The sequence below is a fragment of the Vulpes lagopus genome, chromosome 3, assembly GCF_018345385.1.
Source record: "Vulpes lagopus strain Blue_001 chromosome 3, ASM1834538v1, whole genome shotgun sequence".
Taxonomy (NCBI): domain Eukaryota; kingdom Metazoa; phylum Chordata; class Mammalia; order Carnivora; family Canidae; genus Vulpes; species Vulpes lagopus.
In genome coordinates this window covers 125,708,189-125,721,848 of record NC_054826.1, presented here as the reverse complement: position 1 = coordinate 125,721,848, position 13,660 = coordinate 125,708,189, and the positions used below count along the sequence as shown (strand labels likewise).

Below are 13,660 nucleotides of genomic sequence, written 5' to 3'. Positions count from 1 at the left end.
GTTCAAGTGGGTAAATGACCGTTAAAGGCAAGCCAAGATGATGTGGGAAGTGTTCTGATCTGAGTTCAAAGCCAGTTCTGTTGCCTGAACAAGGTGCTAGAAGCATTCAGGACCTCAGTCTCCCATTTATAGTGAGAGTCACTAATGGGCCCAGGTCCCAGGCCAGGAAGCATGCAGCCAGCCACCTCCAGCACCAACCTGGACGTAACAGGCGAACCTGCAGACTACCGGCTGCGTAGGGAAGGTGAGTGGTCAGCAACACCAGGCATGCTCAAGGGCTCTGGAAGCTGGCCTAGGAGGTATGAACCATGCTTCAACTGAGTGGCCCCCTTCCCCAGAGAACACACAGGGCAGGAGGACTGACTTTGTTTATTAGGGAACCGAGAACAGATCACGTACCCTGGAACCTGGGTTATGCAGGAAGGTAGAAAATATCTACAGTGACTGGGTGACAGAACGGAGCACAGCACAAGGTCCCAGGCCAGCCCACCATGGGAAACTGCCCCACTCACTGCACGGAAGACTAAAACCGAGTGGTTTTAGCAGCTGCCCCAAGACTCCAGTAATGATGAAATGGAACAAGGATTCTATACGGCTCCCCTCAGCTTCCCTGGAGAGAGTGGATGTAAATAGGTCAGAGGCCTGTCCGTGACAAAGTGGGGCAGCCAAGGCTGCCTCTGTCCTGGCCACTTGGGGCTGGAGCAAAGGCAAGCCTGGCCTCCTGCCCGGGGCAGATGGCAAGGCCAGTCGAATCCACAAGCCGCCTCACGGGCTGGGGGAGGTTGGAAGATGTGGCATCAGGGAAGCGTTCCCACACCAGGTATCCATCCCTCAGAACAGCCGTGGATCCACGGTGACCCTGCTCACCCCACTGCCTCCACAGGGGTATGGAAACAACCCCTGCAGCCCACACTGAAAGTGTGACAAGGCTGGAGGAGAAGGTAGGAGGCCAGGGAAGCCTGGGGTGTGGAGCCGCCAACAGAAGTGGAGCCCTGGAGGCTTCTGTGAAATGGGCCGACAAGTGTCCCCAACTTCATGTGCACCCACAATCTCAGAATAGGCCCTTGTTTGGAAATAAGCTCTTTGCGGATGTAATTAAGATGAGGTCATTCTGGACTGGGGGCCCTAAAGTGAACGACGGTGCTCTTATAAGCGAAGAGGACACCAGAGCAGAGAAGAGGCAGAGATGGGGGTGATGAGGCCACAAACCAGGAACACAGGCAACACCCGAAGCCAGGAGGGAGGCATGGGATGGTCTCTCCTATCAGGGCCTCCAGAGGGAAGCAGCCCGGCCCACATCTTGAGTTCGGACTCTGGCCTCCTGAACTGAGAATCATCCCTGTGGTGAGCCACCCAGGCTGCGGGACCCAGGGCCACCTGCTCCACGTCTAGCCGCCACTGCCAAACCCAGTGCTCGGATTCTTCCCTCAGCGTGGGCACCTGAAACGTCCCACAGCTGCAGGCTGGGCCCACACCAGGGGCTAGTGGGGTAGGTGTGAAATGCCTTCAGATTAGGGTTTTAGTTCCAAGACAGTAACTCCAGCAGCTTCATGAACTCTGACCTTGATATTCCGAAAGGGACCTCGGAAGCGGACAGCTCGAGTGGCGGCTGGACCTCGGCCCAGGGGCCTCCTGGAGCCGCGCCGTGGGGGGGCTCTGCTGGCCCGGCTGGTGCTCCCCACTGTGCGTCCGCTGGTGTTTGTGGAGGTCGGTGCCCCGGCGGAAGCCCCTGCCGCAGGCTGAGCACACGAAGGGCTTCTCACCTGCGTGTGTCCTCCGGTGTGCGCTGAAGTGGGAGCTGTTGCTGAAGCGCTTCCCACACTCGGCGCACGCGTACGGCCGCTCCCCGGTGTGCGTCCTGCGGTGGATGACCAGGCTGGAGCTCTGGCTGAAGCGCTTCCCGCACTCGGCGCATGCGTAGGGCTTCTCGCCCGTGTGGACTCTCTGGTGCGTGCTGAAGTTGGAGCGGTCACTGAAGCCCTTCCCGCACACCTGACACTTGTAAGGCCGCTCCCCGGTGTGTGTGCGCTGGTGCTTCGTTAAGTGGGACGTTTTACTAAAGCCTTTGCCGCACTCAGGGCACGTGTAGGGCTTTTCAACTCGTTGGGGTCCTCCTCTCTCCGGAGGCTGCTCGGGCCTGGTCATGCCCCTGACTGACTCTCGGTCCCGCTCCCTGCTCATCGACACATGCTTCCTGGAGTCCTCTCCATCCTCAGGTTGCAGCCCAAGCCCTGAGACAGAGAAAGCACAGTGCCTGAGGCCTTCACGGGGAGAGGGACACTTCTAATGAGAGAAGGCACAGGCCGTGCGGCCACCCCATTGGAAAACATGAGAGCAAGCCTCAGAGCACTCAGCAGGGGAGTCAGCCCTGAATGGAGATGAACGTGAACCATGGCCAGCAGCTCGTGAAGCCCTCACACCAGCGAGGTGGGTGCTGTGACTGCCCCATTACAAGAGGGGGAAACTGAGGCACGAGGACATTAAGGAGCTCACCCAGAGTCACTTGGCTAGTAAGTCACAGGCGGGCTCTGGAGTGTGGACTCGTAAGCTCTACGCCAGAGTTGCTCACTTGGGGGCAATGGTGGCTGTCAGAGGGCACGTGGCAATGTCTGAAGACATTTTAGTTATCACACGTGGGGAGAGGTGTTGCAACTGGCATCTAGAGGGTAGAGGCCAGGAATGCTGGTGAACATCCTAAGGCTCACAAGGTGGCATCATCACAGAATCACACGAGCTCCAATGTCAACAGTGTTTTGGCGTTCAACCAAACAATGGCACCACCACCAGGTAAGGGACCTCTGAGGAGGTTACCCATAGATCTGCTTAACATCTACAATCAGCTGACTGTAAATGAAGCAGATTGCTCTCCATGCTGTGGGTGGGCCTCGTCTAATCAGTTGAAAGCCTTAACAGCAGAACTGAGATTTCCCAGAGAGGGACAGAGGAAGACAAAGAATACTAACCAGGCTTCATGCCTGGCACGGAGCCCAATACAGAGCTTGATCTTCCAACCCCGAGATCATGACCGGAGTTGAAATCAACAGTTGGAGGCTTAACTGACTGAGCCACCCGGAACCACCCCCAGAGAAGAATTCTGCCACAAGACTGCAACACAGAAATCCTGCCGGTCTCCAGGCAGCTGGCTTGCCCTGCAGAGAGCATACTCAGGACTGCAACAGCAACTCTTACTCGAATTTCTTCTAGCCTGTGGGCCTGTTCTACAGCTTTTAGGCTTCCCAGCCTCCACAATCCTGTGAACCAATTCCTTAAAATAAATTAACTTACACGATTATTGGTTCTGTTTCTCTGAAGAAACTCAACTGATACAGAGAAACATCTTGGGCACCTGGGGGTGCTCAGTGGGTTAAGTGTCTGTCTTCGGTTCGGGTCATGGTCTCAGGGCCTGGGATTCAGCCCCACACTGGGCTCCCTGCTCAGCAGAGTCTGCATCTCCCTCTTCCCCCTGCTCGTGCCCTTTCTCTAATAAAATCTTAAAAAAAAAAAAAAAAAAAAAAAAAGGCCTCTCACTTCCTTCAGAACCCATTTCAGGGGCTGAATGGGTATCTGGAGCGTGAAGACAAGCTGAGCAGAGGAGCAGAATAGTGCTGGGTGGGGGGAACTGGGGGTGGGGGGAAGGAGAGCCTGTGGATGGCCAAGGCCTTGCCGGAGCAGCTCTAACCATGGGGCCCTGGGCAGCACAGAGGCTACAGTGAAACTGGGCCAACCATGTGGTCCACTCCCACCTGCCTGGGAGGAGGTGAGCGGTCATACCCTCCCCACTGCGGCTGGGCCAGCGGCAGGTCACCAGCAACCTTGGCTTTGCAGGCTACACTCAGCTGGCTGCTGAGCAGACTCTCCAGGCAGTGCCCCTGGCCCCCCCAAACCAACCTGGGCACAGGCTGAGTTCCTATTTCAAGATGCTCCCCGTGACCACTCGGCCACTGCAGTCTGAGCGCTATGGTACTGGCTTTGTCAGTTGTGGGGAAACATGGAAGATACTGGGCCTTGGGTCCCTGAGGCCCACACCCCGCTGCTGGGAAATGTTGAGCCAGCCACAGCCAACCTTAGGAAGGAGCCACCCCACCCCCCCGCAAGACTGGTCCACGTCAGACATGCCACAGATGAGCAGGGGCCAGTGGCTTCCCGCATATTACCCCTCTTCTCCGGCAGCACGTCCCAGCTGCAGTCCCGCAGAGTCGGGTCCGGGCGTTGCCACTCCTCCTGGGACAGGTATGCTGCCATGTCCTCCAAGGTCACTGGTGCCTGCTGGAACGGCACCCACTCAGCCCCACGCCGCTGCCCCTTCACGTGGGCCAGCCTGGTGCGCTTGCCACCCGTCCCACCTGTATCACAATGGCAGGTCCTGCCTGCCACCCCCAACTCCCTCCTTCCATATGCCATCCTCCATCCCTCCTCCTCAAGCTCTGCTCACAGAATGGCTCAGTCTTGCTTACTGGGAGGGAGGACACTGTCACTGCTGGGCCAGAAGACAGTGTGGACAGATTAACTGTATGGAGCAGCTGGTTCTGCTGTGCGCTCAGCCACCAGGGCCCACGCTCCTCAGGGGCACGAGTCAGGCATGCCCTGCCTCAGCTCAAATCAGCCCTGGGACCCAAGTGGGGTGTCTTGGAAACTTCGGGATGCCTCTAGGTCAGTGGTTCCAAAATCTAGCACCAGACCGACCTGAAGAGTATATTAAAACCCAAGCAAACAATGTCTAGAAGAAGCAAATCCACAGAGACAGAAAGTAGGTTGCCAGAGACTGGGGAAGAGGGTTGGGGGGGCTGCCAATGGGTATGGGGTGTCCTGGGGAGGATAATGTTTTGAGGACTATGACGACGGTTATATGACTATAAATACGCTAAATGTTATGCACTCTAAATGGCTGAGCCGCCTGGTATGTGAATTAAAGCTCCATAAAGCTGTTATTTTTTTAAAGATGTTTGTTTTAGAAAGAATGAGTGAGAGTGAACACGAGCAGGTGGAGGAGCAGAGGGGGAGAGAGAATCTCAGGCTCCCTGCAGAATGCACAGCCTAACGTGGGGCTCGATCTCACGACCCTGAGATCATGCCCTGAGCTGAAATCAAGACTGAGCCCCCCAGGTGCCCCACAATAAAGCTGTTATTTAAACAAACAAGCAGAGGAGAGTCTGATTCCAGCCCAGGGCTGGGGGAAGAATCTATATTTTTACCCAAAGTCCCAAGAGTCTAGTGCCTAGTTGGGTTTGAAGCAACTGCCCCAGCTTACCCTTAAGCCCCCCAATCCTCCGGGACACACCTCATACCCAGATGGCATTCGAGAGAAGACTTTTGGAGGAGAAAGTCAGGGTAAAAGGGCCATTCCAGAGGGAGCCATTATATGAAAGCTGGACCCAGCACGGGACACACACACGCTGCAGACTGGGAACGCCCACTCACCCGGGACCAGGATGGAACAAAGGACGTGGCCGATGCTGTTGCCATCTCCTGATGCTGGGAGGCTGCTGGGCCTGGGGAGAGCAGAGAGTTGCCAGAGAAGGCCGCACGGCCCACCTGTGCACACAGCAGCAAAGTCCCAGAGGCGCAACTACTCCCCACCTCCGCTCAGCTTCCGGGTAGGAACCTGTCCTTCCCACATGCAGAGGCCCAGCCTCCTAGGACACCCCCCTCCCTCCAACTCATTCCCGTGCAGGGCTTCTTTCACCTAGAGGGATGGCTACTCACCCCTCTTTGGCCAGAGCTGGGGGCCCCTCTTTGGTCTGTGGCCCCGCTGGGCTGGGGGCTGCTGGCTGGAGCATCCAGACCCTTCCTCCAGAGACAGGTCCCCTGGCCTGGCCGCCTCTTGGTGTTTCAAGCACTGTTCTCCTGTCCCGTGGGGCAGTACATCATCAGGGAGCACTTCCATGCCCTGCATGCAGAGAGGAATCTGCCCACCAGCTCCCGGAAGGTTGGGAGAAAACCCACAGGGTTTCCAACCACTCTCGTCTCAAGCACCCCTGGCCATCCTCCTGTTCCCTGGCTCCGCCCAGCTGTACCTCACTCCCCACCAGGGCTTCCTCCCCCTGCTACCCCCACGGCCCTCCACATGTCAGAGTCCAAGCTCCAGACATGGCAGGGGAAGGAATGTGAGCTGGGAAGAGCTCAGGCTCCCAAGCGGGACAAAGTGAGACCTGCTCTGTCCCTGAGTGAGTCTCCATGGTCTCTTTCCATCACACTGCATTGGTGCCATTGTCACATTCACCCTTCCCTCCTTGGTGCTCCCAACAGACTCTGGGCCAGCACCACCCTGAATCGGGTCTCCTTTCAGAAGTTTGCGCTACTACATGTGCTGTGGTTTTGTTGTTGTTGTTGTTTTGTGTGTGTGTGTTTCTTTTTTTATGTGCTGTGTTTTTTGAAGTCACCTACCAGTGCTTTGAAACAATCTATATCCCAATTCCACAGAAGGTGAATAGGATGAACTTGAGCTCTGCAGCAGTACTTGGGACAAGAGACATCCCCAGGGAACTGTGAGACCAGCGTGAGGGACCCCTACACTAGGCTCGACATTCCACACCTCTGAGAGGAGACAGTCCCCAGAGGTTACGAGGTGCACAGAGACAGAGTGAAGCCATGCTAAGAACACCAACACCGGGGATCCCTGGGTGGCTCAGTGGTTTAGCGTCTACCTTCAGCCCAGGGCGGGATCCCGGGGTCCTGGGATCGAGTCCCACGTCAGGCTCCCTGCATGGAGCCTGCTTTTCCCTCTGCCTGTATGTCTGCCTCTCTCTGTCTCTCATGAATAAATAAATATTAAAAACAAAAAACAAAAACAAGAACGCCAAGGCTGGAGAGGCTGAGAAGGGATCCCGAATTCTTGCTGGCCACCATGATAACAGGGCTTGCTTCCTGCAATCAACTCACATGGTGATCAACTCTGGGGGGGATGTGTCTATCCTGAGGGACAAAAAGAAAAGCAGTGAGTAGCCAGTGGTACAACCACAGGGAGAAAGATCACCTGTCCATGTCTGCTAAATATTTAATCAGCAAAAACTAATCTAATCTAAACAAGAGGAATTTATAAGACTTCCCACTCCTTGGAATGCAGCCGGTGTGACTTAGGAACTACATCTGACGTTTTGTTTAGTTGTTTTTTTTTAAAGATTTTATTTATTTATTCATGAGAGACATGAAGAGAGAGTCAGAGACACAGGCAGAGGGAGAAGCAGGCTCCATGCAGGGAGCCCGACGTGGGACGTGATCCCGGGTCTCCAGGAACAGGCCCTGGGCTGAAGGCAGTGCTAAACTGCTGAGCCACCCAGGCTGCCTTCATTTTGTTTAGTTTTAACTTCAAAAATCACATGCGGCTGGTAGCGACCAGCATGGGATGGCACAGCTCTAGAGAGGCTGGGGACATGTGCGGGTTCTGACCAGGGCATCCACCGCCCGCAGCTTTTTCTTCCTCATTCTGCCATCTCTTCAACCTCCAGGGCCCTGCCTGGGAAGATCTCCAGCCTTCCCCCACAGGCCCCCATGGAAACCTGTGTCTGAGCTATGCTGGGATGATGTTAACGATTTAAACCACACAGCTCAGAGAGGGCTTAGCGGGGCTGTGTGTGCTCAATCAACAGGCTTACACCCATTAGCCAAGGCTGAGAAACACTGCAGTTGCCTTTTTCAATTCACAGGGGCAGGCCGTAGCTCCAGAGCCCAAGGAATCTCCAAATGCAGACCTCAGGAACAGGGCCCTGAGGTCTTGGGGCCCCATTTCCTCACCTCCGGGCCAAATTGCCCCCCACCTCACCCGCTGCCTCTGTTTCCTGGGCTCCCGCTGCAGCCCTTCCACGAGGACCACGGCCTCCTCACCACTCTCCGGCTGCTGCTCCCACACCCGGGCCTGGATCTCCCCCGGCAGCACCATCAAGAACTGCTCCAGCACCAGCAGCTCCAGGATCTGCTCCTTGGTGCGAAGCTCTGGCCGCAGCCAGCGGCAGCAGAGCTCCCACAGGCGGCTCAGGGCTTCCCGAGGCCCGGCCACTTCCTGGTAACAAAAGAGCCGGAAGAGCTGGCGGAAGGTCTCAGGGCTGGGGTCTTCCGACTCCTGGGAGGGCTCCTCTTCCCAGCAGAAATCCTCCTCCACCTTCACGATCAGGATGTCGTCTTGCTCCAGGGGCGGTGGAGGATGGAGACCGGGTGTGGCCGCCATTGTCCGGGGCAGGCCTTGCTTTCTTGTGCCTCAAGGGTCAAACTTGCAACACTGGAAATGATGTGTTCAGGACTCTGCGGAGAAACAATAAGAAGATCTGAGTGTAGTGTGACGCCCGATAAGCATCTACCCACAGGCCCTATCCTCGCCCCAGAGCCAACTCACCCTCATTGACAAAAGGAAAAGGGCTGAGCTAAATCAAAGCGTCCTGGCTGCTCACCCGCGGCTGATTCCCGGGGCCTCGGTTCCTCATTCAAGGAGCAGAGAGAATGCTATCCCCACACACAGGCTGCTGAGGGCGCTAAACGGGGGTATTTGGAGGGGGTTTTGCTCATTGCCTGGAACGCGAGGGGCCCGAGCTCGAAGAACGCGGTTTTCAGGATCACGCTTGGCCCCTCTGGAGATGGGAGCACCCAGGGCCCCCTCTGCCCAGGGGGACGCGGACTGGATCGGCAAGCCCCCAAGGCCCGCCGGGCACCCCCGGGATGCTCACGACGGCCCCTCCAACTCCAGGGTCCAGGCTCCAGGCTCCAGGGTCGGGGGTCCGGGGAGGGCCGGGACTTCCGGCCGGGCTGCGTCTCCCGGCTCCGTGCCCCGCTGGAGGGTGAGCGGCGGCCCAGGCCGGCGCGAGATGGAAGCTCGGGCCGGGACCCCACGCCGGGCGCCCGCACTCACCGGCAGCGCGGCAGGCCAGGCGGAGAGCAGGACCCCGGGCGCGGGGGCGTAGCGGAGAGACGGCCCACAGCGCGGAACGGGGAGCCGCACAAGGCACCACAGAGATGGGTCCTCGCGAGCCACGGGCTCTACCCGCTGTGGGCGGGCCCACCGGGGCACTGTGGGAAATGTAGTCCTCGCGCCATTGGCGGAGCTGGCTGTCGAGCGTGGGACTGAGTCTGGATAGGCGGGCCCTCGCGGTGCATTGTGGGCAAAGTAGTCCTTGCACCTGCAGGGAGCACGGGAGGGGTCTCGAGGCTCCGCAGGTGCTGGGCGGTTCTCCCCGCCTCTTTTCCGTCTGGCCTGGGAAAAGTACACGGTGGGAGGGGGCTTGTGAATTTACGTTTCTATTTGCATGATACTTTGTATGGACCAGGCTCTGTTTTAAGTACTTTGCGATAATTAACGGTTCATTTTCAAACAACCGTAGGAGGGGATCCCTGGGTGGCTCAGCGGTTTGGCACCTGCCTTCGGTCCAGGCATGATCCTAGGGCATGATCCTAGAGTCCCGGGATCGAGTCCCACATCGGGCTCCCTGCATGGAGCCTGCTTCTGTCTCTGCCTCTCTCTGTGTGTCTATCATGAATAAATAAATAAATAATCTAAACAACAACAACAACCATAGGAGGTAGGTGCTGTTAGCGATATTTTATAGATGAAGAAAAGAGGCATACATTCCGTCAAGGTCACACATAGACAGTAAGTGAAGAGCTGGGATGAGGTTGGAACCCAGGCATCCATCTAGTCCACCTCCTTAATTGTAGAGACTAGGAAATGAAGACCCAGAAAGTTACTTGCTTAGGGCATCTTGGGTACCAATTTTTTTTTTGTACCAATTGGTTATTTCTTTTATTTGTTAATCTAATCAAAAATGTTTATTGAGCTCTGCTTTGTACCAAGCAGGCACTGGGAACAGGCGGTGACCTAGACAGATGGTCCCTGATGTTGCTGTGCAGCCTGGGGGACACTAAGCCCCTGGCCCTCTAAGCAGGTAAGGGGTCATGGTGAGGGTTAATTACCTGCCGAGCACATCCTGAGTGCTCCATTAACATCATCACTGATGTTAACATCATCACCAGGAGATTCCTGAGTCCTTCAGCTCTGGCATCCCCAAACCTAGCACCCTACCCTGTCTTCCCACTAGCTTTTCTTCCCATCCTACTCTCCATTCTCTTTCATGTTTCATTTCCCCCCGCTACGTCCAACATCAGTGTTCATTGTGAACACATGGAGCAGAACAAGACACTGGGCTGCCTATGACTAATTTCTGGACACTGCCCCTCCCTGGGTGGGAGGCATCTGTAAGGGCAGATTTCAGGAGTGTCCCAGGTCTCCATAGCCTTGTGGTGGAGCCTGAAGACAGGCAGGACCACCTATGCCTCAGTTTCTCCTTCAGCAGGGGGTTGCTAGACAGGAAGACGGGGATGGTAGAATGAACTAACACTGAAGTGTAGATCTCTCCAGAGAACTGGTGCTTAAGTCCAAAACAAGAGGCCAGACACTCAGTTTGCTTTGGGAGGAGAATGTTCCAAGGGGGCACTTGGAACAAGTCACGGGCAGCATGTAGCAGGGGAGCAAGAAGATAGGACAAATAAAGTGAGAGAGGGAAAAAGGAAAGTTGAAGAGGCTGGTGGGGAATCTGAGGGAAAATCAGCAGGTTCTGTAGAATGGGACAATCATGCTTGCAGAATGTGCTAGGTTGTGTCTAGGGGAGCGGAAGAGGTGTGTGTGTGGGGGGGACAGTGGCGTTTTCAAAGCCATGCCACACCTTCCCCTTTCTGACTGCCTCCTGGTTAGCTGTGAGGACTGGGCATCTTTCCTTAGAACCATATCTTTTTTTTTTTTTTTTTTTTTATGATAGTCACAGAGAGAGAGAGAGAGAGAGGCAGAGACACAGGCGGAGGGAGAAGCAGGCTCCATGCACCGGGAGCCCGATGTGGGATTCGATCCCGGGTCTCCAGGATCGCGCCCTGGGCCAAAGGCAGGCGCCAAACCGCTGCGCCACCCAGGGATCCCTCCTTAGAACCATATCTACAGAAGCTAGCGAGTCTGTAGTGACCAAGGTCTGGCTAACATAGCTGTGGCCCTCTCCTCTCTGGGCAATTTTCAGTGACTACAACCAACAGATTTAAGTTAGGATGAATTTCTGTTTTGCTCAGGATTTTGTGTTTGTTTAGGGTTTCTTTTTTTTTTTTTTTATGATAGTCACATGGAGAGAGAGAGAGAGAGGCAGAGACACAGGCAGAGGGAGAAGCAGGCTCCATGCACTGGGAGCCCGATGTGGGATTCGATCCCGGGTCTCCAGGATCGCGCCCTGGGCCAAAGGCAGGCGCCAAACCGCTGCGCCACACAGGGATCCCTGTTTAGGGTTTCAATCTTTTTTTTAAAAAAAAGATTTTATTTATTTGAGAGTGAGAGAGAGATAGAGAGCATGAGCAGGAAGAGAGGCAGAGAGGGAGGGAGAAGCAGGCTCCTCACTGAGCAGGGAGCCTGATGTGGGGCTGGATCCAAGGCCCCCGGGATTGTGACCTGAGCCAAAGGTGGATGTTTAACTGACTGAGCCACTCAGGTGCCCCTAGGATTTTGGTTATAATTCTATTTTGGGGGATACACAAACCATGTAGTCCCTAACAAATGTAAATCAGGATAAATTTGGGCCTCCACATACACCCAAACCAATACAAATCCTGGTTCTGCCACTTATCAACTAGGTATGCCTTACCTTTCTCACCTGTAAAATGGGGATTGCCATAGTTCCAACTTCAGAGTTGAGGGACAGGATTAGATGAGATTATGGTTTTTGTTTGTTTGTTTTTAGATTTTATTCATTTATTCATGAGAGGCACAGAGAGAGAGAGAGGCAGAGAGGCAGAGGGAGAAGCAGGCTCCATGCAGGGAGCCCGATGCGGGACTTGATCCTGGATCACACTCCAGGATCACACTCTGAGCCGAAGGCAGATGCTCAACTGCTGAGCCACGCAGGCGTCCCAAGATTATGTTTGTAAAGCACCTGTGACAATGTCCAATGCATAACAAATGCTCCTTAAGCGTCAACTCTAGCTTCATGACTTGCAGCCACCCTGAGATGCAGTACATGGGTCTCAGTGTGTGGGGCTTGGATGCCTGATGCTGCAGAGTTCCTGTATGAGATCCATGGGTCCACCAGGGCCCCAAGCATTGTTCACAGTCTGAATGAAAAGTATTTATAGTTATACACGCATACCACTATTTATATTTATACTTATAACTGTAACTTGTTTTCACGGTGTTTATGGAGTCTACAAAACAGTTTGAGTTAAATGGCAGCCTCATACAGAAGCTCGCAGCCTCATACAGAAGCTTGCAGCATACATGTACCCTTCTCTGAAGACAGGGGAAGATGGCTTCAGATGGTGACACAGTTCCATCACCACATACAAGGCGTTGATTCAGCTCACATTTGGTCTTATTATTTGTGATAGGGGAAAAGGTGTACAATCAAGCCCTCCAAAAATTGTCAACTTTGGTACCAATTTCTCAATGTCCAAATGACTGAGAAATACAAGCTCAATATATGGGACGCCTGGGTGGCTCAACGGTTGGGCATCTGCCTTTGGCTCAGGGCATGATCCCGGATTCCTGGGATCAAGTCCCACGTCAGGCTCCTTGCATGGAGCCTGCTTCTCCTCCCTCTGCCTGTGTCTCTGCCTCTCTTTCTGTGTCTTTCATGAATAAATAAAATCTTAAAAATAAAATAAAGGGCAGCCCGGGTGGCTCATCGGTTTAGCGCCACCTTCAGCCCAGGGCCTGATCCTGGAGACCTGGGATCAAGTTCCACATCCGGCTCCCTACGTGGAGCCTGCTTCTCCCTCTGCCTGTGTCTCTGCCTCTCTCTCTCTCTCTCCTCTCTGTGTATTCTCATGAATAAATAAATAAAATCTTTTAAAAATAAAATAAAGAAAAAAATAAAAGCTCAATATACAAATCAAATAGTTTAGGTAATTTGACTAAATTATCTAAGATATCAGAGTTACCATGCCCCAAAACTGATATATAATGGGTATTTTATTACAATTTTTTTTGTTTGTTTGTTTTTGTTTTTTTGAGAGAGAGAGAGAGAGAGAGAGGGAGGGAGAGACAATCCTGAAGCAGACTGCCTGATGAGCACAGAGCCCAAGCCTGTGGCCTAAGGCTTGATCCCAGGACCCTGAGATCATGATCTGAGCCAAAAACCAAGAGCCACCTGGTACCCCTATGCTTTTTCTAAGACTTCCATGAGCTGATAATAAAAGCTAATGTTTTTTAAGCACTTCCTAAGTCCATGGGATTTTTCTTTTTTTTTTTTTTCTGTGCTACTTACATCTTCACAATGACTCTCCCATATAGATATCATTATGACCCAAGTTTTCGTTAAGTAAACTGAAGCTCAGAAATGTACACAGCCCTCCTCAAGGCCACACAGCTAGGAAAGTGGAAAAGCCAAGGCAAATGCAGGCAGGTCCATTGCAGAGCCTGCTGCCCCAACCACTCTCCTGAACACCAGCCAGGTAATCAGAGCCTTGCCTTAGAACAAACATCTCAAAGATTTCTAGAATGACTCTGGTCCTGCCTCAAGGTGGCCACTTGGGGCCATAATACCATCTCTGACTTTCTAAACACAGTGGGCAGATCTGCTTGGTTCATAGTTGTTGCTCAATAAATATTTGCTGAATGACTGAATAAAGGGGTGGGAGCAATCTGTCCTTCAGACACTGACCTCTGCTGCCCAGCCCTATACAAACTTGATTCATAAACATAATGGCGGTA

The 13,660-nt window shown here is 53.9% G+C and overlaps 1 protein-coding gene across 5 annotated transcripts; it reads right to left on the bottom strand.

Annotated features, from left to right (window-relative positions):
- Positions 1–353: 353 nt before the first annotated feature.
- Positions 354–8,965, bottom strand: ZNF500 (zinc finger protein 500). Of its 5 annotated transcripts, none has more exons than XM_041750401.1 (6): positions 8,327–8,965; positions 7,760–8,235; positions 5,704–5,887; positions 5,419–5,489; positions 4,155–4,266; positions 354–2,231 (listed from the first exon to the last, which is right to left on the bottom strand). In XM_041750401.1, exons 2-6 carry the CDS (start codon positions 8,159–8,161, stop codon positions 1,549–1,551), a joined length of 1,452 nt encoding a protein of 483 aa, XP_041606335.1. In that variant the 5' UTR covers positions 8,162–8,235; positions 8,327–8,965; the 3' UTR covers positions 354–1,548. The 5 variants fall into 5 exon arrangements, with proteins under 5 accessions (XP_041606335.1, XP_041606338.1, XP_041606339.1 ...); XM_041750404.1 differs by having other exon boundaries at positions 4,155–4,263; XM_041750405.1 differs by having other exon boundaries at positions 5,704–5,844; positions 7,822–8,235.
- Positions 8,966–13,660: the final 4,695 nt, after the last annotated feature.